Below are 26536 nucleotides of genomic sequence, written 5' to 3' on the forward strand. Positions count from 1 at the left end.
TCCCGGCCACGATGAAGCGTTATTATCGCTTAGCGAGGAGGAATTTATGCTCGGATAATCCAGCACTCCATTACAGGTGCATGGTGGCCTGACCTACCGCAAACGATATCACAGCTGCGGCTCACACGCAGTTTACTGACCATCTGGCATCAAAGTAATGTAGTCAGGGCATAATAAAGGAGGTATAAATTCGGTCTATCGCACGTGCCATCTAGCTACGGTTCTACCGATATCCAGCAATCGGGGAATCAGTAATGCATAGCCGTTCGTTTGGCACGGAATTTTACCCTTGTGGAAACTCGCCATTTCAATATGTGCTAACAAGTAAAAGAGCAAATTTTTGATTCATTTATTTATTTTTATTTTAGTTTTTATTCTGACAGGTTCGATGCGGTATGCCACCGGTTCCTCTCTTGTGCCATGCTCTTCATTTCATAGTCACTAGCGTCCGCCATTATTTGTTGGATGTGTTCTAACCTCTGCCTTTACAGTTTTTACTCTCTGCAGCTCCCTCTAATACCATGGAAGTCATTCCCTGGCGGCTTAACACATGTCCTATCACCCTCTCCCTTCTTCTTCTCAGCGTATGTTACTTTCTTCTCCGACTCTACGGAGAACCTATGTTTTCGTCAGTCCACCTAACTTTTAACGTCCTCCTGTAGCACCACATCACAAACACCTGCATTCTGCTCACTTTTTCGCCGGCCGGTGTGGCCGCACGGTTCTAGGCGCTTCAGTCTGGAACCGCGTGACCGCTACGGTCGCAGGTTCGAATCCTGCCTCGGGCATGGATGTGTGTGATGTCCTTAGGTTAGTTAGGTTTAAGTAGTGCTATGTTGTAGGGGACTGATGACCACAGATGTTAAGGCCTATAGTGCTCAGAGCCATTTGAACCATTTTTTTCTGCTCTTTTTCGATTTTCCAGTGTCCACGGTTCATTGCCAATTGATGCTGTTATCCAAACGTACCTTCTCAGAAAATTTCCTCTTCATTTTAAGGCTGTTGTTTCATACAAGTCGATTTCTCTTTGCCAGGATTTCCATCTTTGCCTGTACTAATCTGCGTTTTATGTCCTCCTTGCTCCGCTCGTCTTGTGTTATTTTGTTTCTAAATTAGCAGAAATTCTTAATTTCGTCTACTTCGTGGTCCCCAGTTCTGCTACTCCTCATTACTTTCGTCTTTCTTCGGTTTACTCTCAGTCCTTGTTCTGTACTCATTAGACTGTTCATTCCATTCATCACTCCTACAGTTCTTCTTCACTTTCACCGAGGATATCAATATCATCAGCGAATCTTATTATTCATATCCTTTTATCCTGATTTTTAGTCCCACCCTTGAAACTTTCGCTTATTTCCGTCACTGCTGAGGGGCGATGATAGACTACATCCCTATCTTGTACCCTATTTAATCCAAGCATGTCTTGCTTGGTCTTCCGTGTACAGGTAATATAGGAGAACAAAATTTTTTAGTAATAACAGACTGTCGAGCTCAAAACCCTCCCAGTGGTTGTACTGATCTCGTCATCGAAGCATCCACCCTAGCGAACCACTGCTGATTTTTTACTACTTTTACTTCCTAATAACTTATGTTTCCGAATGTTATATCACGAGTATAAGTACTTTACTTTAAGTCTGTGGCATTATTTCTAGACGAAATTTCATAGTGATTTTTGAGAGAGCTAGCGGGTTTGGTTACGATGAAATAAATTTTTATTTATACGGCCACAGAGACGCTAAAATGTCCAACTGATTTCGACCGTATGTCAGACCTGGTCATATTACGCAATATGAACATAGAAGTTATGGAAGAAAAAGACGTATCTAATACTGCTACAAAATTATGCAACGAAGAAGTTACTTCAGAAGTTTAAAACTGTATGTACCTCATGCTCATATTAGAAAAGTAGATAGATCGTTTATTTTGTGCAGTGAAAGTATATTATGAACACTGGTTAATGATATGATTGTAGTGTTACATACGCGTTTTCCTTCATAAAACTGTATGCCGTGTATTATGTCGAGGTCTACTAAATGTCGACATACATTGTCAACACTAGGTGCAACATAACAGACACTTTAGCGGTATTCTGGTGGCATACATTAAACGTCTTTTATGAAGGTTGTCGAGACAAAAGCTAAGGAGAATTTTATGATTACGATTATGGTAAGTGAGGGGAAACGTTCAGATCCGAATTTTTTTTTATTTTCCGTAATCTTACTAGATTACCTAGGGTGAGAACAGGAATGTTGCCTGTAGAACATCACTGTCGGGACCTTGGTCTAGTGGTAAAGGAAATGGAAATGGTCGCGCGATCGAATACCGGTCGGATCACGGAAATTTTCGATCTGCCTTTCAAATGTTCAAATGTGTGTGAATTCCTAAGGGACCAAACTGCTGATATCATCAGTCCGTAGACTTATACACTACTTAAACTAACTTAAACTAATTTATGCTAAGAACAACACACACACCCATGCCCGAGAGAGGACTCGAACCTCCAGCTGGCGGGATTGCGAAAACCGTGACATGGCGCCTCTAACCGCGCGGTCACATAGCTTTCACATCTCAGCGATGTGAAGATTCGGCAGGAACCACACTTGGTTCGGATACCATTTTAAACTATAGGTCAGCTCTCCTCGGCAGTCTTTTACTGGGGAAGGTCAGTGATAAATAAAAAGGCAAAGTGGCGTCCTGTTGAAAGACTTGCACAGTAGATTCACAGAGTTATTATTAGTAGATCACTGCTGATTTCGCTTTTATCCTTCTATACCTACCTAATGGTATGTCCCAAGTGACCTAGAAGTCAACCATCCGAGTACACATTTCAAACTAATCGTATTATATCGGTGTAAGACTACACAAATTAAAATGTAAATGTTAGTTTGTTGAAAATCGTGAATCTCCGAAAGCTATTCACCGATTACTTTGAAGTTTCGACACAACGTTGCATTCGAAAACGCTAGTGTTTTTTTGTCCATATTTTAAATGTATGTTATATATGACTAAATATGTAATTTATAACAGTGAACCTTATTACCAAATTACCAAAAGTCTAGAAAAGTTCTTGACGGATTTACTTTAAATGTTTGTATAATACTCAAATGAACTTTCAGATGGACGTCAGTTATACTTTTAATATATATATAAAGTAGCAAACGGGGATATTGTATTTACGGCTTCTCGGCTATTGATTAGAATAGCACTACAGAATCTGAACATGCAAAAAAAAAAAAAAAAAAGACAGGGCCCAGGTTCAGACAGAGGTGGGAAGAGGATATGGACAGAGGATTTGGAAGGAAGTGGAGATAAAAAAGGAAAAGGAGGAAATGGACAGTGGAAATAGAGAGAGATGGCGAGGAGCAGGTGCATATAGAAAGAGGACAGGAAGTGATGGACAGAGGGAACTGGAGAGAGAGGGGGCAGGAGGAGAAGGAGAGAGAGGGGGAGGAGAAGATGGACACAGAATGGGGTGGGGAAGAGATGGACTCGGGAAGGACGAGGAGATGAAGAAAGAGAGGGAGAGAAGGAGATGGACGGAGACGGGGGAGACTAGGGGTTTAAAGCGTATTTCCAGTTCCCGTCTACATCAGAAAAGTATGCTTTCTCTTTTCTTTCTTTTCCATTTTACCAGACTGAGCCACACCAAAGCATGGTCTGGAATAGCTAGCTTCTTATTTAAATCCGCACTCAGACTGTATCTCTTTAACTGTCGGCCACTTGACATTCATTTCATTTGATTAAATATAACATTATTAATTTATGGTTTTCAAACAAAAATTGTCTGTCTAGATCGAACCTCACTTCTCTCTACATAGCCTGTAATGTGGCCCGTAACACGTCTTTCTTGGTTTTTTGCGGTCTAAGGCGTTGCAGTCATGGACTGTGCAGCTGGTCCCGGCGGAGGTTCGAGTCCTCCCTCGGGCATGGGTGTGTGTGTTTGTCCTTAGGATAATTTAGGTTAAGTAGTGTTTAATCTTAGGGACTGATGACCTTAGCAGTTAAGTCCCATAAGGTTTCACACACATTTGAACATCTTGGTTTGTTACCGCTGGACGATGCCTCTACGTACCGTTCTAAATGTGCATACAAGATGGATACTAGGTATCTGTCTCTAAATTCGTGTGTGAGAGGTTTCGAAGAGTGTCAGGCTGGACTCTTGCTTTACTGCGTTGAAGACGCAACAGACTCATCAACAAAATGGAGAAAGATGCTGATCAGTGCTCAGTAACTAGATTCCAGCCACCATGCATTAGGGATGGCATATTGAGGCCCACAGACAGGCAGACAGACGACGTGCTGAGGGACAGCAGAGAGCCAGCGGGCGCGTGTGTGGAGGTCGATATGTGAGCGCGACTGCAGGGATCGACCAAACGGTTGTTAGCGGCACGCCACGCCAAGCCACGGGGCGGCCGTGCCAGCTACGGCGAGCTCCTGCCTGCTGCCGCGAACAGCGGGGTCGTGGTGACGCCGCGGAGGCCTAAGTGCGAAAAACTCCAGCCACTTAGGGAGGTCAGCGCACTTCGTTTGTCACTTTGACGACGTCGCTACGGCTACAGTCCCACAAGGGGAGGGCACGACGTTGGGATCGCAGATTTACTTCGAACTTTGTACACCTTAAGTAGGCCATTAAAACAACCGGCCATCCTGATTTAGGTTTTCCGTGATTTCCCTAAATCGCTCCAGGCAAATGCCGGGATGGTTCCTTTGCAAGAGCACCGCCGACTTTCTTCCCCATCCCTTCCAAATCCGATGAGACCGATGACCTCGCTGTCTGGTCTCCATCCCCAAACAACCCAATCCGGCTCTGAGCACTATGGGACTTAACATCTATGGTCATCAGTCCCCTAGAACTTAGAACTACTTAAACCTAACTAACCTAAGGACAGCACACAACACCCAGTCATCACGAGGCAGAGAAAATCCCTGACCCCGCCGGGAATCGAACCCGAGAACCCGGGCGTGGGAAGCGAGAACGCTACCGCACGACCACGAGCTGCGGACCAACCCAATCCAACCCATTAAAACAACGTAATGTACAAGCAGTAAAGCCGTCGGCACACGGACCGTGCATCCGAACGTTGAGCGTTGAGCGTGCCGAGTTTCTGACGTCGTAGCGCGGAATAGCACGTTCGGGCGTCTTTCCGAACGTTCAGAGCAATATCTGGCATGTCAGATATTCTGGGCGTGCGTCTGAGCGTTGACCAATGAGATGGCACAACGCCACCTACGTCACACGCACGCCGTCTCCCTTCAGTACAGAGTTGTGAGGCGCCATATAGGCATTCATTTCAAGCCTATATGTATATATGCCGTTTCTGAGCACCAGCAGATTGAGAATCACTGGAAAACCCGTTGTTAGTTGTGTGATTCGTTCCAATAAAATAATGAGAAACATCATATTCGTGGCAAAACAATTATTGTAACTTGCGTATTATGAGAGTAGGCTATTTTAAGGCAGCGACGCACTGAAGATGCACCCAAAACGCATTGTTCTTGGTACAATTTGTTTTAATTAAATTTCAATTAGTAACATAATTACCTACGATTAACGATTTTAGCAATGGGTAACACAATTAAGTAGAAGGAGAGAGTTGTTGGTTTAGCGTAAGCCGGCACGGTAGCTCAGCGTGTTCAGTCAGTGGGTTAGCTGCCCTCTGTATTAAAAAAAAAAAAAAACTGATTTAATGGGTCAACGACGAACTGAAACGGGTGTCTTGCGACGTCCGCCACGAGCAGATACAACGAACGTAATCGAACAAAATGAGATTTAAAAAAAAAAAAAAAAAAAAAAAAAAGTTCTGTTCGGTCAGAGAGCCGGTTGGCGTCGTAATAAAAAACTGAGTGGAAGGAACAACCACGGAACGTGAACAGGATGTCTTGCGACGTCCGCAACGACCAAACACAACGATCAATAACGAACAAAACGCAAAAAAAAAGCGTAATGAATAGCGGTTCTGTCCAAAATTGACGTTTTGTTGGGGCGGTGGTTCGCGTCCGAACACTTCCAGATTTTTTTTTCCTAACATTCGAGTTGTTATTAGGATCTGATTCTTTATTATTAGTTTGATATAAGTATATGCTATAATATTTGATGTTATGTAAAAATAAGTTCACCTTTTTTTGAGGGGTGACTTTGTTCGATTGGCTTAATCTACAGGACAGCTTGCGCTACTTGTATAAAGATATTTTGCTCCTTTTTCTTTTACGATTCGTAATTCACATGTTGCAAAGATTGTGCTACTGGGTAGGAACAGTGATCAAGTAAGACTGACCTTGGGGTTTTACTAAAATGTGGGAATGATGAAATAATGTTTATCTTATGCAGAGAAGCATTCCAAATTTGTACCGAGCTGTTTGTTAAGGAACGTTTATAAGCCTGTGTCCTTATTGATTGGACATGGTACTTTCCTTTTCGAGGACGATGGAGGAAATGTGCGTTTTAACAGAGCTAACGTGAGAATTTTACGCTTGACTGGACATGGTACTTTCCTTTTCGAGGACGATGGAGGAAATGTGCGTTTTAATAGAGCTAACGTGGGAATTTTACGCGCGCCCTTTGAGTAAACAGTGTGGTTTACGAACTAGAAACATCCATCAACTGCCGCTGGAGTGCGTTGCGATCGCATCGTTCCTGAGCGTTCAGCAGCACGTTGAACTTGGCACGCTCAACGTCAACGTTCGACAGCATGGTCCGTGTGCCGACAGCTTTAGGTGCAGTATTCTGACAATTTCGAGAAAATCACAAGAGAAGTTTTACGCGTCTATTATGTAACTCATGTACCTGTGCTTAGGTGCCGGACATTAGAGTTCATTGTGGTCAAGTGGTTAGCGCTGTAACATCGTAAGACGAACGTGTCTGAAGCGACGGTTCGACTCCCGCTCAAACCTTCGTTTTTGTACTACAAGTGTAAATTCTGTGATATTAAAAAAAAATGCACCTACACTTTTCGTCCTTGCTGCATTAGCAACGTCTCACCGCTAAGCAGGTTACTTGCCAAATGCAGCGTGCCACTGTGTCTGCAGTTCGAAGCGTCGAGGTGCAAAATAGTTTCGGGTACCTTTCCAGATTGTATAAGGCATTTCGCAAATCACGACAGGAAAACTCTATGCGTTTCTTCATTTACTTGTTGATAGTTATAAATATGTTTATTCTAATAATTAAATTTAATTAAAAATAGTAAGTAGTAAAATGACATGAAATTCTCTGAAACTTCATGCAAATGCACGTGCTTTATTAAATTATATTATCTTTCAAACGTCATATAAACTAAGTAATATGACAAATGATGAAAAAGATATAGATTAAAAATTAAGTTTGAGCAGGAGTCGTATGAAGTCCGGACGCTAACCACTTGACCACCAAAATCTATAATGCTTGACTCCTAGCACAGGTACATCAGGCACAGAATACACGCGTAACACTTCTCTTACGATTTTCTCGGAATTGCCGCGGCACTACACCTTACTACTTGCACATTATGTTGTTTTCCATTGCCTTTCCTTATATTTCCTTGCATCCGGTATCCTATATTTGAGTAATTATCTGAATTTTTCTTACTGTCGCTGCCAGAATTCTAGTCCACCGCCCCAAGGAAACTCAACAATAATTTTTGACAACATGAACGTCCGCTGTTGCCCTTAGCATTCCTACGATGGATGTTCCACCATATCACACGATCCTGAACTACAAGAGGAGAAGCAACGATTACTTGCCTGCGCCGTTGACAGCGAAGCACCTCATGACTGAGACCTTCCTCTCCACGTGGGCACCAGTGGCATCCCGATCGTCTGACTCGGTGCAGACATTCTTTTGTAGCGTCCATGGCTAAATTTCAGGAAATTTCCGTGGTGGTGGTTAGTGTTTAACGTCCCGTCGACAACGAGGTCATTAGAGACGGAGCGCAAGCTCGGGTTAGGGAAGGATTGGGAAGGAAATCGGCCGTACCCTTTCAAAGGAACCATCCCGGCATTTGCCTGAAACGATTTAGGGAAATCACGGAAAACCTAAATCAGGATGGCCGGAGACGGGATTGAACCGTCGTCCTCCCGAATGCGAGTCCAGTGTGCTAACCACTGCGCCACCTCGCTCGGTGGAAATTTCCGATAATGTACGTTTGGAGCGTAGTATTGTATGATAGTGGGAAAATTGGAACAGAAGAGAATCAAAGCATTTGAGATGTTGTGCTACACAACAGTGTTGAAAAATGGGCGGGCTAATAAGGTAAGGAATGAGGAAATTCTCCGGAGAATCGGTGACGAAAAGAATATGTGGGGAAAAAACTGACAAGAAGAAGGAACAGGATGGTAGGGTATCTGGTAAGACATGAGGGAATAATTTTCATGGTACTAGAGGGAGCTATAGAGGGTAAAAAATGTCGAGGAAGACAGATTATAATACATCCAGCAGATAATTGAGGACGTAGGTTGCAAGTGCTACTCTGAGATGAAGAGGTTGACACAGGAGAGGAATTCGTGGCGGGCCACATCAAACATACCAGTCAGAAGACCGATGACTAACAAGGGAACCTCCCCATCGCACCCCCCCTCAGATTTAGTTATAATTTGGCACAGTGGATAGGCCTTGAAAAACTGAACACAGATCAGTCGAGAAAACAGGAAGAAATTGTGTGGAACTGTGAAAAAATATGCAAAATATACAAACTGAGTAGTTCATGGGGAACATAGGCAATATCAAGGTTGAAATGGGCACAGCAGCGCCGTGGTCCTGTGGTTAGCGTGAGCAGCTGCGAAGCTAGAGGCCCTTGGTTCAAGTCTACCCTCGAGCGAAAAGTTTACTTACTATATTTTTGCAAAGTTATGATCTGTCCGTTCGTTCATTGACGTCTCTGTTCACTGTAATAAGTTTAGTGTCTGTGTTTTGCGACCGCGCCGTAAAACCGTGCGATTAGTTGATGAAAGGACGTGCCTCTCCAATGCAAACCGAAAACATTTGATCGCAAGGGCATAGGTCAACCGATTCCTCCACAGGAAAACACGTCTGATATATTCTATACGACACTGGTGACAGAATGTGCGTCACATGACAGGAATATGTTGTCGACCCACCTAACTTGTACACTTGGCGAATGGGTAAAAAGATTCTTCTACCTTGCCCGATTTAGGTTTTCTTGTGGATGTGATAATCACTCCCAAAAAAGTGATGAAAACATAAGAGTGTGTGACATAAACTGCAACAAACGAATGCAACAGTTTCACAGTCGCACAGTTTTCTCTGTTGCCTGTCAAAACATATGTTTTTAACGTTTTCAAATTGTTCCGTGTGTATACCGTCAAATCCTGCATATGTCCAAGCAAATCTGAACATATCCTGGAATTATGGAGAGCGAAATTGATTGTCTGTGAGTGCCTAAACTCTGATAATTGTCTGAAAATAAAAATTTAAACTTTTTACTGGAGGAAGACTTGAACCAAGGACCTCTCATTCCGCAGCTGCTCACGCTAACCACGGGACCACGGCTCTCCTTTGCCCACATCATCCTTGATGTTGCCTATCTTGCGCATAGACTACTCAGTTTGTATATTTTGCTTATTTTTTCACAGTTCCACACAACTTCTTCCTGTTTTCTCGACTGATCTGTGTTCAGTTTTTCAAGGCCTATCCACTGTGCCAAATTATAACTAAATCTGATGGGGGTGCGATGGGGAGGTTCCCTTGTAAGAAAAACCACGATCGAGGCCAGTTCTGTCACATTTCCTCCTAATGATATCTTTGTCTCTGATGAATACTCGCCGTCATGGTCCCACTGGTTTCAGAAACTACTTTCAGAGGCTCTGACGAGAATCGCTAGACGCCGTCACCAGGAGTTGCCCGATAACATATGCCGATCCCTTCCTCAGCTTTTGGCAGAATCCAGGAAGTTAGATTAGAATCTATTCGTTAAGGGAGGTTAGATTTTAGCTTTCTCGGAAGGGATGGATGCCATGACGCCTCTGTACTTAGATACCACTGTTGTATTGTGGCTTTTGCAACTAAACAGACGGCGAATGCATGTAAATGAGCTATATTTGTCTCCAAAAGGGCATGGTGAATACTGTACAGCCTTTCCTCAAACATGTTTTATGAATGTATGAGATGAACAGAGAAAAACTGCGGAGTACATACTCGAGATTATTTGTGGTAAACCAAGGTTACGCCGACCGCTTTGGCCGAGCGGTTATAGGCGCTTCAGTCTGGAACCTCGCGACCGCAACGGTCACAGTTTCGAATCCTGCCTCGGGCAGACTGCTCTTAGCGAGAGATGCCCTATTTTCCTGCGATCCTCCGTTTCTTGCATCCCCATTACTCTGTCCATCATGTATTATTTTACTTGCATGGTAACAGTATACCTTTGTTTTGTTCATTTCTCAGAGGGCAGTTAGTAATTTTTCCTTCTCTCGCTACCCTGATTGAACAGGACAAAAGGTCGCCGAACTTTGTGGACCATTCGCGACTGGAATGAGGCGGAGTAGTGGAAGAGGTATACATAGCGCCCTCCACCACACACCTTAAGGTGGCTTGCGTAGTATAGATGGAAAGGTAGAGTGCTGGTATGAAGTCACATCGGACACGCACTGTACAGTGACTTATGGAGTATACGTGTGTGCATGCAGATGTAGAAAAGTTTGTTTTACCTGAGGATGGCAAGTAGGAAACTGGTCGAAACGTCGCGGCAACGTGACTCGACTGATAACCTGAGAAGATTTCATCTAGATTCGCTCGATTCTGCCGGCTGTTGCTGGGCGCCTTGTTAGCGTGGTGCGGACGACAGGTCCCCAGAAATGGGCCGTGCGGCACAGACGGCTCCGTTCCCCCTGCGACGTCGTTAGCGGGGTGCTCTGGTGACGGCGCATTAGGGAGGAAGCTTCCAGCTCCTGACCCGGCACCCGCAGCAGACAACCCGGCCAGAAGCCCCCCCCCGCACGCGTACCCGTGTGACATACAGCAGGCAGCCGGCACTTTTGTCTCATCCCCCACCACCCCTTCTGCTGTCTCGCAGCACCAAAACGCCGGCAGTATCGCAGGCTGCTCACTGTTCACCCGTGGGAAGCCGGTCGTGTCCGCCTGTAAGGAAACAGCCCAGCATTCACCGCAAGTCATATAGGGAAATTGCAGATAATCTACACTCCTGGAAATGGAAAAAAGAACACATTGACACCGGTGTGTCAGACCCACCATACTTGCTCCGGACACTGCGAGAGGGCTGTACAAGCAATGATCACACGCACGACACAGCGGACACACCAGGAACCGCGGTGTTGGCCGTCGAATGGCGCTAGCTGCGCAGCATTTGTGCACCGCCGCCGTCAGTGTCAGCCAGTTTGCCGTGACATACGGAGCTCCATCGCAGTCTTTAACACTGGTAGCATGCCGCGACAGCGTGGACGTGAACCGTATGTGCAGTTGACGGACTTTGAGCGAGGGCGTATAGTGGGCATGCGGGAGGCCGGGTGGACGTACCGCCGAATTGCTCAACACGTGGGGCGTGAGGTCTCCACAGTACATCGATGTTGTCTCCAGTGGTCGGCGGAAGGTGCACGTGCCCGTCGACCTGGGACCGGACCGCAGCGACGCACGGATGCACACCAAGACCGTAGGATCCTACGCAGTGCCGTAGGGGACCGCACCGCCACTTCCTAGCAAATTAGGGACACTGTTGCTCCTGGGGTATCGGCGAGGACCATTCGCAACCGTCTCCATGAAGCTGGGCTACGGTCCCGCACACCGTTAGGCCGTCTTCCGCTCACGCCCCAACATCGTGCAGCCCGCCTCCAGTGGTGTCGCGACAGGCGTGAATGGAGGGACGAATGGAGACGTGTCGTCTTCAGCGATGAGAGTCGCTTCTGCCTTGGTGCCAATGATGGTCGTATGCGTGTTTGGCGCCGTGCAGGTGAGCGCCACAATCAGGACTGCATACGACCGAGGCACACAGGGCCAACACCCGGCATCATGGTGTGGGGAGCGATCTGCTACACTGGCCGTACACCACTGGTGATCGTCGAGGGGACACTGAATAGTGCACGGTGCATCCAAACCGACATCGAACCCACCGTTCTACCATTTCTAGACCGGCAAGGGAACTTGCTGTTCCAACAGGACAATGCACGTCCGCATGTATCCCGTGCCACCAAACGTGCTCTAGAAGGTGTAAGTCAACTACCCTGGCCAGCAAGATCTCCGGATCTGTCCCCCATTGAGCATGTTTGGGACTGGATGAAGCGTCGTCTCACGCGGTCTGCACGTCCAGCACGAACGCTGGTCCAACTGAGGCGCCAGGTGGAAATGGCATGGCAAGCCGTTCCACAGGACTACATCCAGCATCTCTACGATCGTCTCCATGGGAGAATAGCAGCCTGCATTGCTGCGAAAGGTGGATATACACTGTACTAGTGCCGACATTGTGCATGCTCTGTTGCCTGTGTCTATGTGCCTGTGGTTCTGTCAGTGTGATCATGTGATGTATCTGACCCCAGGAATGTGTCAATAAAGTTTCCCCTTCCTGGGTCAATGAATTCACGGTGTTCTTATTTCAATTTCCAGGAGTGTATATAAGGCATGTATAAGACGTTGTCTATTCCTGCAGTAAAGTATATACGTGTCTTTAGGTTCGCGTCTGCTCTTAACAGCCAACACGAAATGAGGGCAAACTGGCAGAAAATACGACAGCTCCATTAATATTCATGTGGTTTGATCGGGACGCAAGGAGAGTGTATACGCCAATTAAAAAAAGCCATTTCTTACTCCTGGTTTTTGTGGTATTCCAATATTGCGTTGGTAAGAGGTGCCGAACTTTATTCAGTTATATCATGTTGGAATTCCAAAAACCTGTGCCCTCTCAACGTACAGGATGCCCGTGTCTACGTTAAGAAACGACACGTAAGACTAAGACCTGTTCTGTGATCAATAACGAATGGAAAGGTTCGGAACTAGCCATCATTAACCCAGATTTTCAGTAACAGTATCTACTAACTGTTGGCCCTGGAAGAGGCGAATCAATACCGACGACTGCAAAGACCAGCATCAGTCTGGTGTGGACCTCGTAGAGGAAGAGAATAACAGGTCATCGGAAGTGCGTCTACGCAAGCACATACGTTACCTTGTATGGGTAGTCAGCGACAGATGTACAAATAATTTCAGGAGTACTTCAGGAAAGTGTGTTCGGACCCTTGCTCTTATGTTGTAGACGATATTTATGATCCGGCACCATGCTAACAATAAAAAACTTTTCCTGGTGTTGGAGTTGCCTATAATAAAGTATTAGCTGTATAAAGCTCAGCAGTTATTCACTCACAAGATCTCAGAGTGGTCAAAGAACGGCAGCTTGCCTTAATTGTTCAGAAATGTGAAATTGGGAACTCAACCGGCGGAGTAAACTGCAGGGTGTGGCAAATAAGTGTCGCCGAGCGGTTCTACGCGCTTCAGTCTGGGACCGCGCGACCGCCACGGTTGCAGGTTCGAATCCTGCCTCGGGCATGGATGTGTGTGATGTCCTTAAGTTAGTTAGGTTTAAGTAGCAACTTGCTGACCAGGGCCCAAAAGCGCGAAAAGATGAATGGTAGTCTCTTACAACATCTGCTATAGTCAGGTTAGTATTTACTTTCCTCCGCTGTATTTCTTCGCACCCTGGAACTCTGTTCTCCGGGTCACTTTTATTTGACCTGTCCTGTACTTCATTCCGCTTGTTGAGCTGCAGAATTTCACATGCCTGTACGTTGTATGAGGGTGTTCGTGTGGTGAGAGTGTGGTTGCCTTATTCTGGTTACGAAAGTGGAAATCGAACCGGCACGGTAGCTCAGCGTGTTAAAAAAAAAGCGTGTTCGGTCAGAGTGCTGGTTGGCCTCTGTAATAAAAAAACTGAGTGAAAGGATGTCATGTGACGTCCGCAACGACCAAACAGAACGATCAACAACGAACAAAATGCAAAAAAAAAAAAAAGTGGTCAGCGCGACGGAATGTCAGTCCTAAGGGCCCGGGTTCAATTCACGGCTGGGTCGGAGATTTTCTCTGCTGAGGGACTGGGTGTTGTGTTATCCTAATCATTATCATTACATCCCAATCGACGCGCAAGTCGCCGAAGTGGCGTCAAATCGAAAGACTTACACCCGGCGAACGGGAGCTCATAGACGATGATTGCATCACAATGACAGTGCACCACGTCATGAAGTTGCATCTGTGAGGCAGTTATTTGTGGACAACAACATTCCTGAAATGGACTATCCTGTTGAGAGTCCCGATCTGAAGCCAATGAAACAGTTCTGTATTGAGTCGGAAAGTCGACTTCACTCTGGAGTACAACCTCACCTTCTCTGCCTACGGCTCTTGAGGAAGAATGCGCTGCCATTCCTCCATAGACTTTCAGACACCTTAATGTAGTTGTTCACACGCGAACTCAAGCCGTCAGACGGGCAAAAGGTGGACACTTCCCATACTAATGTCCGCTAACAGGTGTCCAGATAGTTTTGATCTGGACGTTCAGTGATTCCAATTCTGACTCATCGGTGCTGCTCCACAGCTAAGACAGCGCTACTGTAGACTGTGGTGTGGAGCTGGGAGTGTGTTGTGGTAACGGTCCCCGGTAGACGCCGCGCCGGTGTGCTGCTGGAACCTGTTCCCTCCAGCATTCTGATCACGCGGCGCGGCGCTCGGCCTTCGCCGGCCACCAGGTGGTGGAAGAGGCAGCCTGCCCCAGTCCCGGGCATCCTCTGGGAGGCGCGCCAGTGGAGGCCCTCAGGCTGTCGACCTATGCTAATGGCTCTGGGAGGAAGCCCGGCCTAAGTTTCTGGATAGCCAGGTGCACCACTGGGTGACCGCCTCATGCATTGTTGTTACCTTTAAACCAAATGTCAACCGTACTGAGACAGAAAAATAAAAATACAGCAACTAGACACTTCTCTATGTGCTTGTATTTATACCAATAAGCGTTTTCACTTAGACACACACTAATATGTATATAGGGTGTTACAAAAAGGTACGGCCAGGCTTACAGGAAACATTCCTCACACACAAACAAAGAAAAGATGTTATGTGGACATGTGTCCGGAAACGCTTAATTTTTATGTTAGAGTTCATTTTAGTTTCGTCAGTATGTACTGTACTTCCTCGATTCACCGCCAGTTAGCCCAATTGAAGGAAAGTAATGTTGACTTCGGTGCTTGTGTTGACATGCGACTCATTGCTCTACAGTATCATCTACATCAAGCACATTAGTACGTAGCATCAACAGGTTAGTGTTAATCACGAACGTGGTTTTGCAGTCAATGCAATGTTTACAAATGTGGAGTTGGCAGATGCCCATTTGATGTATGGATTAGCACGGGGCAATAGCCGTGGCGCGGTACGTTTGTATCGAGACAGATTTCCAGAACGAAGGCGTCCCCACAGGAAGACGTTCGAAGCAATTGATTGGCGTCTTAGGGAGCACGGAACATTCCAGCCTATGGCTCGCGACTGGGGAAGACCTAGAACGACGAGGACACCTGAAATGGACGAGGCAATTCTTCGTGCAGTTGACGATAACCCTAATGTCAGCGTCAGAGAAGTTGCTGCTGTACAAGGTAACGTTGACCACGTCACTGTATGGTGAGTGCTCCGGGAGAACCAGTTGTTTCCGTACCATGTACAGCGTGTGCAGGCACTATCAGCAGCTGATTGGCCACCACGGGTTCACCTCTGCGAATGGTTCATCCAAAAATGTGTAATTCCTCATTTCAGTTCAAATGTTCTCTTTACGGATGAGGCTTTATTCCAACGTGATCAAATTGTAAATTTTCACAATCAACATGTGTGGGCTGACGAGAATCCGCACGCAATTGTGCAATCACGTCATCAACACAGATTTTCTGTGAACGTTTGGGCAGGCATTGTTGATGATGTCTTGATTGGGCCCCATGCTCTTCCACGTACGCTCAATGGAGCACGTTATCACGATTTCGTACGGGATACTCTAGCTGTGCTGCTAGAACATGTGCCTTTACAAGTACGACACAACATGTGGTTCATGCACGATGGAGCTCCTGTACATTTCAGTCGAAGTGTTCGTACGCTTCTCAACAACAGATTCGGTGACCGACTTGACTTTCATTTATGGGGGCATTTGAAAGCTCTTGTCTACGCAACCACGGTACCAAATGTAGAGACTCTTCGTGCTCGTATTGTGGACGGCTGTGATACAATACACCTTTCTCCAGGGCTGCATCAGCGCATCAGGGATTCCATGCGACGGAGGGTGGATGCATGTATCCTCGCTAACGGAGGACTTTTTGAACATTTCCTGTAACAGAGTGTTTGAAGTCACGCTGGTACGATATGTTGCTGTGTGTTTCCATTCCATGGTCAATGTTATTTGAAGAGAAGTAATAAAATGAGCTCTAGCATGGAAAGTAAGCGTTTCCGGACACATGTCCACATAACATATTTTCTTTCTTTGTGTGTGTGGAATGTTTCCTGAAAGTTTGGGCGTACCTTGTCACCGCGCCAAATATATCAAGAAGTAAGTGTCAAACGAAAAAACTACAAAGAACGAAACTCGTCTAGCTTGAAGGGGGAAACCAGATGGCGCTATGGTTGGCCCGCTAGACGACGCTGCCATAGGTCAAACGGATATTTTTCATTACATATTTTTATTACATATTCGTGAAGTACGTAAATATGAATGTTTTAGTTGGACCACTTTTTTCGCTTTCTGATAGATGGCGCTGTAATAGTCACAAACATATGGCTCACAATTTTAGACGAACAGTTGGTAACAGGTAGTTTTTTAAATTAAAATACAGAACGTAGGTACGTTTGAACATTTTATTTCGGTTGTTCCAATGTGATACATGTACCTTTGTGAACATATAATATCTGGGAACGCATGCTCTTACAGCGTGTGATTACCTGTAAATACCACATTAATGCAATAAATGGTTCAAAGGGCTCTGAGCACTACGGGACTTAACATTTATGGTCATCAGTCCCCTAGAACTTACAACTACTTAAACCTAACTAACCTAAGGACATCACACAACACCCAGTCATCACGAGGCAGAGAAAATCCCTGACCCAGCCGGGAATCGAACCCGGGAACCCGGGTGCAATAAATGCTCAAAATGATGTCGGTCAACCTCAGTCCATTTGGCAATACCGGTACGTGTAACGACATTTCTCTCAACAGCGAGTAGTTCGCCTTCCGTAATGTTCGCACATGCATTGACAATGCGCTGACGCATGTTGTCAGGCGTTGTCGGTGGATCACGATAGCAAATATCCTTCAACTTTCCCCACAGAAAGAAATCCGGGCACGTCGGATCCGGTGAACGTGTGGGCCATGCTATGGTGCTTCGACGACCAATCCACCTGTCATGAAATATGCTATTCAATACCGCTTCAACCGCACGCGAGCTATGTGCCAGACATCCATCATGTTGGAAGTACATCGCCATTCTGTCATGCAGTCAAACATCTTGTAGTAACATCGGTAAAACGTTACGTAGGAAATCAGCATACATTGCAACATATAGATTGCCATGGGGGCCAATTATCCTTCCTCCCATAACGCCGCACCATACATTAACCCGCCAAGGTTGCTGATGTTCCACTTGTCGCAGCCATTGTGGATATTACGTTGTCCAACAGTGCATATTATGCCGGTTTACATTATCACTGTTGGTGAATGACGCTTCGTCGCTAAATAGAACGCGTGCAAAAAATCTGTAATCGTCCCGTAATTTATGCGCCTGCGCATAAACTGTGTGATAGTTACTTGTTGGGACAAGACGCAAACTTAACTCCTGACCTTGAATTTACTAGTAAAGTGAAATAAAAGGTATAGCTGAGGAAAAGGGCGTATATGTTTCCTGTGCAGAACGTACTTAGATCGACTGTCATAACATTCATGAAGTATTCCTTGGTCATGATATGAGGAAGACAACATGTGCTTACAAGGTATGACCTGTCAAGAAACATTTTGTGCTTAAGCACGAAGTTAATCACCTAAAAAGAACTTAGGGGTTGGAAGGACAATATAAACATAGTATAGATTTAAATGTCAGGAAGTCGTTTCTGAAAGTATTTGTATGGAGTGTAGCCTTGTATGGAAGTGAAACGTGGACGATAAATAGTTTAGACAAGAAGAGAATAGAAGCTTTCGAAATGTGGTGTTACAGAAGAATGCTGAAGATTACATGGGTAGATCGCATAACTAATGAGGAGGTATCGAATAGAATTGGAGAGAAGAGGAGTTTGTAGCACAACTTGACTAGAAGAAGGGATCGGTTGGTAGGGCATATTCTGAGACATCAAAGGTTCACCAATTTAGTATTGGAGGGCAGCGTGGAGGGTAAAAATCGTAGAGAGGGACCAAGAGATGAATACACTAAACAGAATCAGATGGATGTAGGTTGCAGTAGGTACTGGGAGATGAAGAAAATTGCACAGGATAGAGTAGCATGGAGAGCGGCATCAAACCAGTCTCTGGACTGAAGACCACAACAACAACAACGTCCTTTTCCTCAGCTATACTTTTTATTTCACTTTACTAGTAAATTCAAGGTCAGGAGTTAAGTTCGCGTCTTGTCCCAACAAGTGACTATCATACAGTTTATGCGCAGGCGCAAGGTATTGTGTCCCCCTTGGCGGACCTCATGACGCTACGGTCAGTTCCAGTAAAGCACTCGTGGCTGCGCATCGTGGTCGCGAAGTGGGGCCGAGGCAGTTCCAGATAAGTTTTTACAGTCTGACGATGATTTATGGATTTGTAGTTTTAGCTTGAAGGTGTCCACTACGGACAAACGGTAGTTACTGTTATTCTGGTGGCCGAGCTGTTCTAGGCGCTTCAGTCTGGAACTGCACGACCGCTACGGTCGCAGGTTAGAATCCTGCCTTGGGCATGGATGTGTGTGATGTCCTTAGGTTAGTTAGGTTTAAGTAGTTCTAAGTTCTAGAGGACTGATGACCTCAGATGTTAAGTCCCATAGCGCTCAGAGCCATTTTTACCGTTATTCTGAAGAAGGTTGGGTTATTCCGACTGAAACCTAGGTAAATTCTAGGGAAATGGTGCAACTGAAGGTGTTGGTTATTAAAATTAATGTTTATACAGTTGCTGACAGGGCCGCGAAATGTTGAAAGTATTTAAATTTTCTTTCGATTACGTACTAAATCAGAATTGCAACTATATTCTCATTAAATGCTGCAGCAGTTACCCGACCTCTCCCCATGAGACGCCTATGAAACCGCCGTCCAGTTGTAAGTAGACTGGTTAGGCTTTTATGTTGTTAACGCCACGTAGCGCTCTGTATGAAAATCACTGGCTGTGCTGTTTGCAGTCTGTGGCTGGTTGGCATTGTTGGAATATTCGCTATTGTAGTGTTGGGCAGTTGGATGTGAACAGCGGAGTTTGGAGAGCGGGTGATCTGGACGTGTGTCCATCAGAAAGAGTAAATTTGTAATACTGGATGTCATGAACTGATATATATATATTATGACTTTTGAACACTATTAAGGTAAATACATTGTTTGTTCTCTATCAAAATCTTCCATTTGCTAACTATGCCTATCAGTAGTTTGTGCCTTCAGTAGTTAGAATCTTTTATTTAGCTGGTAGTATTGGCGCTCGCTGTGTTGCAGTAGTTCGAGTAACGAAGATTTTTGTGATAAGTGATTCATGAAAGGTATAGGTTATTGTTTGTTAGTCAGGGCCATTCTTTTGTAGGGATTATTGAAAGTCAGATTTCGTTGCGCTAAAAATAGTCTGTGCACTTTAGTGTTGATCAGAATAAGTAAAGAGAGAAATGTCTGAGTATGTTCAGTTTTGCCTATCTGTTTGAAAATCAAATAACGTAAGAGGTTTACAACACTGCCATTTATAAAATTTTTATAAGGGGATGTTTCACAGTCGGCAGACGGCGCGAACCTGGATGAGGAGAGTTTCTCCTCTCCTCTCGGCTCGGTCCGAGGTCCGCCCGCATCCACTTCACGAAGCCGGCGCTCCGCGGCCCCCATACGTCAGTTACCTCTGGCAGCCTCTCATTTGGAAACCCTCCCCCCCAATCCCCTTCTTTCCCCTCGCCTCCTCATTACTTTATTTTATTTTGCTCTTCCCCGCGGCTCTTTGTCTGGCCGTCTCGCTCGCCTCTCGCTGGCCGGCCTTAATGCCTTCTACATGGCTCTGTCAGGTCTATTAATCCACCTGCTACAGCGCGCCCGCTTCCTTCACCGCTCCGCCGGCGCCATTTCTCAAGCGCGTCGCGCATCTGTTCACGGCGTTGGGGGGGGGGGGGGGGGGGGTAGAGGATGAGGTCATGCGGGTTATAACAGTTCCCTCGTTCGCCCCCACCCCTAAGAAACATTTTATCGAAGGATTACGGTAGGTTGATGTTTTTCAACTTTCCAACCGTATAATTACAACTGAGCGAAACACGATTTTCGTGCCACACGCGTTTCGCCTTTATTCTTTGAAAGGAACCTTCAGTGGTGGATTTCGTAAGTGTTATTCTGTATGTTGTGATTTTGTTCCATTTTTGGCGCTGTTCTTGTTCGTAGAAGTGCCATTTAAAATGTTGTTTTTTTACATTTCGCAGCACTAGGAACAAAACCTACGAAACGTGCCACTGAAGATTCCATTCAAACAATAAAGGTGAAACGAGTGTGGCACGAAAATTGTGTTTTGTAAGTGGATGGTTAAGAAAAAGAAATACCGTAATATTACAAGTAGCTGAGGACGACAGGATTACAGAGGTTGAAGATTTTAGCTGAAGGCGTTTATATTTTAAGATGTGACAATTTTCGAATTTTTCAGCCAACTTACGCAGCATGGAAGCCAACAGGTGTCTCAACTGTGGCAACGAATTATAGAGTGTTCCTGACGACGATGTCGAGATTCTGTGAAGTTTGCGTTCCTATTCATTTGTTCAGTTCGTAGCTATCTTGAACGTAAGCTGTTTTATTGTCAACAGAGTGTTAATGGAATATTAGCCCCTTGTAGCACTAAGGTAGCACTTTCCAGTACTTTGCTGCACGAATTTTACGTCGTATACGACACAGTGGAACTGTATCTCAGAGAAACGTTTTTTTTTCTTTTGTAAACATTCAGCAGTAATTTGTTATTAGTTTTTGGCGCAGTTTACTATTTTAGTGATAACATTTGAAATAGGTAAAACAACAACAATAAATAATAGAAATAATAATAAGAGTAATAATAGATGTGTAATAACTTAACTGAAGATGAAGTAGGTGAATTTTTTTCCTTTACGTCACAAGATGATGTAATGTCATTAGGTGGAGAAGAGGAGATCAGTGTTTAACATCCCGTCGACAACGAGGTCATTAGAGACGGAACACAAGCTCGGATTAGGGAAGGATGGGAAGGAAATTGGCCGTGCCCTTTCAAAGGAACCATCCCAGCATTTGCCTCAAACAATTTAGGGCAATCACGGAGAACCTAAATCAGTATGAGTGGACGCGGGTTTTCATTAGCTGGAGAAGCCATTCGGCTTTGAAGTAAATCTAGCAGAACTTAATGAAATGTCAAGCGACGACGAGGAAGATTCGATTTTCGTTCCACCAGCTGACACAGGATCTGTAGTTCTGTCGCCTGACGACAACGCAAACATGACGAATCCAAAACTACTACTGCCACAGCGACGAAGTAATCTTGCCTGGCACCATGCGGATGTGTGAGCCGCTGTCACCTACTCCATCTTCTGAAGAAGCAGTAGGCCATGGAAAAGATTTCTGATCTCCACATGTACAAACCAGATGTCATTCATACGTATTGGCAAGTGACTGAACTCAACAACTAAAGAAATCAAGGTATTATTTGCAGTAGCTATTAAGATGTCATATCTTGCCTATCCTAGAATGCACAGAATATCCTTTGCATGAAAATATAACTATTTTTGCAAGTACCACGAAGTAATTAAATGATTTCTATGTTTTTCTCGAGCCGTCCACTGTGGCCGAGTGGTTCTAGGTGCCACAGTCAGGAACCGCGCGCGGCTGCTTCGGTCGCAGGTTCGAATCCTGCCTCGGGCATGGATGTGTGTGATTTCCTTAGGTTAGTTAGGTTTAGTAGTTCTACGTCTAGGGGACTGATAACCTCAGATGTTAAGTCCCATATTACTTAGAGCCATTTGAAGCATTTTTTTCGATTACAAATTTCCAAAATATAAAATCAGGATATTAAACAACTACATTTTTATAATTTGCTCGCCTTGAACGCCAGTGTGTCGTACACGACACATCTGTTTTTGGAAAATGTAGCCAATACAATAAAATTTTCGTAACCTTGTTGGTCAAATGTGTAAACACAAAGAAATGTTAGGTGGATAAACATATTTTTCTGGTAGTGGATCTGAACAGGTTATACGTGGGAGTCCAATTCATTAAGGGCTCGTTGGTAGGGTGGTGGTGTGAGGCTAATGGTTATTAATTAAGAATGCGATGATCTCATATTTGCGCTGCCTACATTATTGTGAAAATAAATTTCTTTAATTTCCTCAATGATCGTAAAATTGTTAGGTCTTCACGTTACAAGATTCGGTCAACAATGACCATCTTCAGATCTGCAGAAAAACAAAAATACAACTAGTGGCTTGTCTACAGCTTAAAACAACGAAATAGGAAGTATTGAGAAGTATTTCTGACATGCATGTGAAAATTATGCGCTCTACCTACGATAAGGCATACCTTTTTTAATCAGATATCTTAAAATAATAGCCATAGGGTCATCGTTAACAGATAAACACAAAATCAACTTAGCATCATCGAGCATGTCTAAAATCTAGTATCTAGTAGTGTCATCTTGTTAACAGCGCTACTCTTCATAACAAACTGCTGTACAGAAGCCACAAAGTGTTTGTGTCGCAAGCTTGCCAGATGTCGCTAATGTAGGCGTATACATATTCTTCAATCGAGTTATTGTACGATATGGAATAAAAATAAGATTACAGTCGGTGAAAATCTGTAATGGGCTTATCAGGTGTATAAGTCGTCACAGTACTAAAATGCAATAAATTAAAAACAGGACCAAAGTTAAATTGTTAGACAGGAGATAGTTAAGTGACGCCGGCCGGGGTGGCCGAGCGGTTCTAGGCGCTACAGTCTGGAACCGCGGTACCGCTACGGCCCCAGATTCGAATCCAGCCTCGGGCATGGATGTGTGTGATATCCTTAGGTTAGTTAGGTTTAAGTAGTTCTAAGTTCTAGGGGACTAATGACCTCAGAAGTTAAGACCCATAGTGCTCAGAGCCCTTTTTGAGTTAAGTGACTATAATTCTGGTACTCTCTTTTTGCGACTTTTAGATAAAAATATAATATACATAAAAACAAGCTTGCGGAGATAACAGAATAATATAAAAACGATAAAATAAATATGGAAAGAAGTCGAATAAATGAAAACAGAACATAGCAGCAAGCAGTCAGCGCTCTCTGTGGGCGTGACCGCCAGAATGTCGCCTAGGCGATAAGTGGTCACAGGAACTTACCACGAGAGGGCCCCTCGTACAAAGCGGCAAGCCGTTCCAAGAAAGGAACGATGAAACACCGTAACAGTCAATTGACAAGATTTTCTAGTTAATGAAATATATAACATACACAGGGAAGAGATGGGAAAACATGAGAATAATAGGCTCAACGTATGTGAAATTTGTGGTAGCCTTTAAATCGGCCGCGGTCCGTTAGTATACGTCGGACCCGCGTGTCGCCACTATCAGTGATTGCAGACCGAGCGCCGCCACACGGCAGGTCTAGTCTAGAGAGACTCCCTAGCACTCGCCCCTGTTGTACAGCCGACTTTGCTAGCGATGGTTCACTGACTACATACGATCTCATTTGCAGAGACGATATTTTAGCATAGCCTTCAGCTACGTCATTTGCTACTACCTAGCAAGGCGACATATTCAGTAATTAGAATGAATTCTGAACAGACAATATTGTGAATCATGTACCGACAAGAGCGACGTTCATCATTAATGGATTAAAGTTAAGTATCAAACTAATTACGTCCGCTTTCTGAACTCTAATTCCTTGTCATGTTCCAGACCTCACGTCAGTATAGTTCTTCCCTCGCCACGCCAGCCTGCGTGAGCTAAAACGCGTTCATTCCGGCCTCCATTCATAACACGGTGTTGGCTCTTCTGCCAACACTCAAAATTATCGTACAATTTTAGTTAATGCAGCGTTGTAGATGCAGCCAGTTCAATAGCAAGCAAGATGGCGGAGGAGAAAAAATGTTGTACGTCCGAACCTAGGTTCGTGTTGGTGATGCCTTCGCATGTTGTTCCAGAAGCGGGGAGGTAAGTTGCCTCTATTCAATTACAAGTCGATACCTCGGTCCGAACGCGGCATTTTCTGTTCGCTTCTCTCCGTGTTTCGTTGAGCCGCGAAGGAAAAAGGTCTTTATCTCCAGACAGAACCAGAGTGACGTGTGTGTGTGTGTGTGTGTGTGTGTGTGTGTGTGTGTGTGTGTGTGTGTGGAGGATAATGACGAGTGGGAGAAGGAGAAGGAATCGCGGAAGGAGACGGCAAATAACGAATCGCCGGCAGCTGCGGCCGACCTTGGCCCTGAATTATCGCCAGAAATATTGACCCCGGGCGCGGTCGCCTAATTTATGTGTTTTGGTGCGGCGGGCACAAAAACGGGCAGGCAAGGAGCGAGCGAGCGAGGGAAGGAAGGCAGGCAGGCCGGTAAAAGGCGGGCGCCAAAGCACCCTCCGCCGCCCACTCGAGGGGGTGTGGCGCCCCCGCGGGGAGCGAAAATCAAAGGGCGGCGGGAAGCGGCGCGTCGGCATTCCGGGGTAATGCCGCGCCGCAGTGGCTGGCAGCGGGGAACGCGCCCTCTGCAGCTACACGCTAGATAAAAAAATAAAAATAAAAAATACTGAAATAGAAAGAGGAATTCGTGGACTTTACGAGGAGGTGCAGTCGCAACAATGTGGGTCATTGAGTTAAAAGATAACGACGTTCGCGCACGGACGTAGGTTGTTTTGATGCTCGATGCATAGGCCTATTTTTTGAGTCATCACTATTCTGAGTGGTTTGATGCAGCCCACCATGAATTCATCAGCTGTCTCTGCCTCTTCATCTCAGAGTAGCACTTGCAACCTGCATCCTCAATTATTTGCTGGATGTATTCCAATCTCTTTCTTCCTCTAAAGTTTATGTGCCTCTACAGCTCCCTCTAGTACCTTGGAGAACATCCCTTGATGTCTTAATACACTACTGGCCATTAAAATAGCTACACCACGAAGATGACATGCTACAGATGCGAAATTTAACCGACAGGAAGAAGATGCTGTGATATGCAAATGATTAGCTTTTCAGAGCATTCACACAAGGTTGGCGCCGGTGGCGACACCTACAATGTGCTGGCATGAGGAAAGTTTCCAACCGGTTTCTCATACACAAATAGCAGTTTACCGGTGTTGCCTGGTGAAACGTTGATGAGATGCGTCGTGTAAGAAGGAGAAATGCGTACCATCACGTTTCCGACTTTGATAAAGGTCGGATTGTAGCCTATCGCGATTGCGGTTTATCGTATCGCGACATTGCTGATCGCGTTGGTCGAGATCCAGTGACTGTTAGCAGAATATGTAATCGGTGGGTTCAGGAGGGTAATACGGAACGCCGTGCTGGATCCCAACGGCCTAGTATCGCTAGCAGTCGAGATGACAGGCATTTTATCCACGTGGCTGTAACAGATCGTGCAGCCACGTTTGCAAGACAGCAACCATCTGCACGAACAGTTCGACGACGTTTGCAGCAGGATATACTATCACCTCGGAGACCATGGCTGCGGTTACCCTTGCCGCTGCATCATAGACAGGAGCGCCTGCGATGGTGTACTCAACGACGAACCTGGGTGCACGAATGGCAAAACGCCATTTTTTCGGATGACTTCAGGTTCTGTTTACAGCATCATGATGGTCGCATCCGTGTTTGGCTACATCGCGCTCAACGCACATTGGAACCGTGCATTCGTCATCGCCATACTGGCGTATCACCCGGCGTGATGGTATGCGGTGCCATTGGTTACACTTCTAGGTCACCTCTAGTTCGCATTGACGGCACTTTGAACAGTGGACGTTACATTTCATATGCGTTACGACCCCTGGCTCTACCCTTCATTCGATCCCTCGGAAACCCTACATTTCAGCAGGGTAACGCACGACCACATGTTGCAGGTCCTGTACGGCCATTTCTGGATACAGAAAATGTTCGACTACTGCCCTGGCCAGCACATTTTCCAGATCTCTCACCAATTGAAAACGTCTGGTCAATGGTGGCCAAGCAACTGGCTCGTCACAATACGCCAGTCACTACTCTTGATGAACTGTGGTATCGTGTTGAAGCTGCATGGGCAGCTGTACCTGTACACGCCATCCGAGCTCTGTTTGACTGAATGGCCAGGCGTATCAAGGCCGTTATTACGTCCAGAGGTGGTTGTTCTGGGTACTGATTTCTCAGGACTTATGCACCCAAATTCCGCGAAAATGTAATCACATGTCAGTTTTAGTATACTACATTTGTCCAATGATACCCGTTTATCATCTGAATTTATTG

General features: G+C 45.3%; 1 protein-coding gene across 1 annotated transcript in view; it reads right to left on the reverse strand.

Annotated features, from left to right (window-relative positions):
- LOC124552295 (zinc finger protein AEBP2-like) overlaps window positions 1–26536 on the reverse strand; it is a 77115-nt gene that overhangs the window by 46165 nt on the left and 4414 nt on the right. The window contains exon 2 of the mRNA XM_047126571.1: window positions 10929–11062. Coding sequence (XP_046982527.1) covers window positions 10929–11062 — 134 coding nt within the window. The remainder of the gene's footprint in view (window positions 1–10928; window positions 11063–26536) is intronic.

This window comes from Schistocerca americana, chromosome 10, assembly GCF_021461395.2.
Source record: "Schistocerca americana isolate TAMUIC-IGC-003095 chromosome 10, iqSchAmer2.1, whole genome shotgun sequence".
Classification (NCBI taxonomy): domain Eukaryota; kingdom Metazoa; phylum Arthropoda; class Insecta; order Orthoptera; family Acrididae; genus Schistocerca; species Schistocerca americana.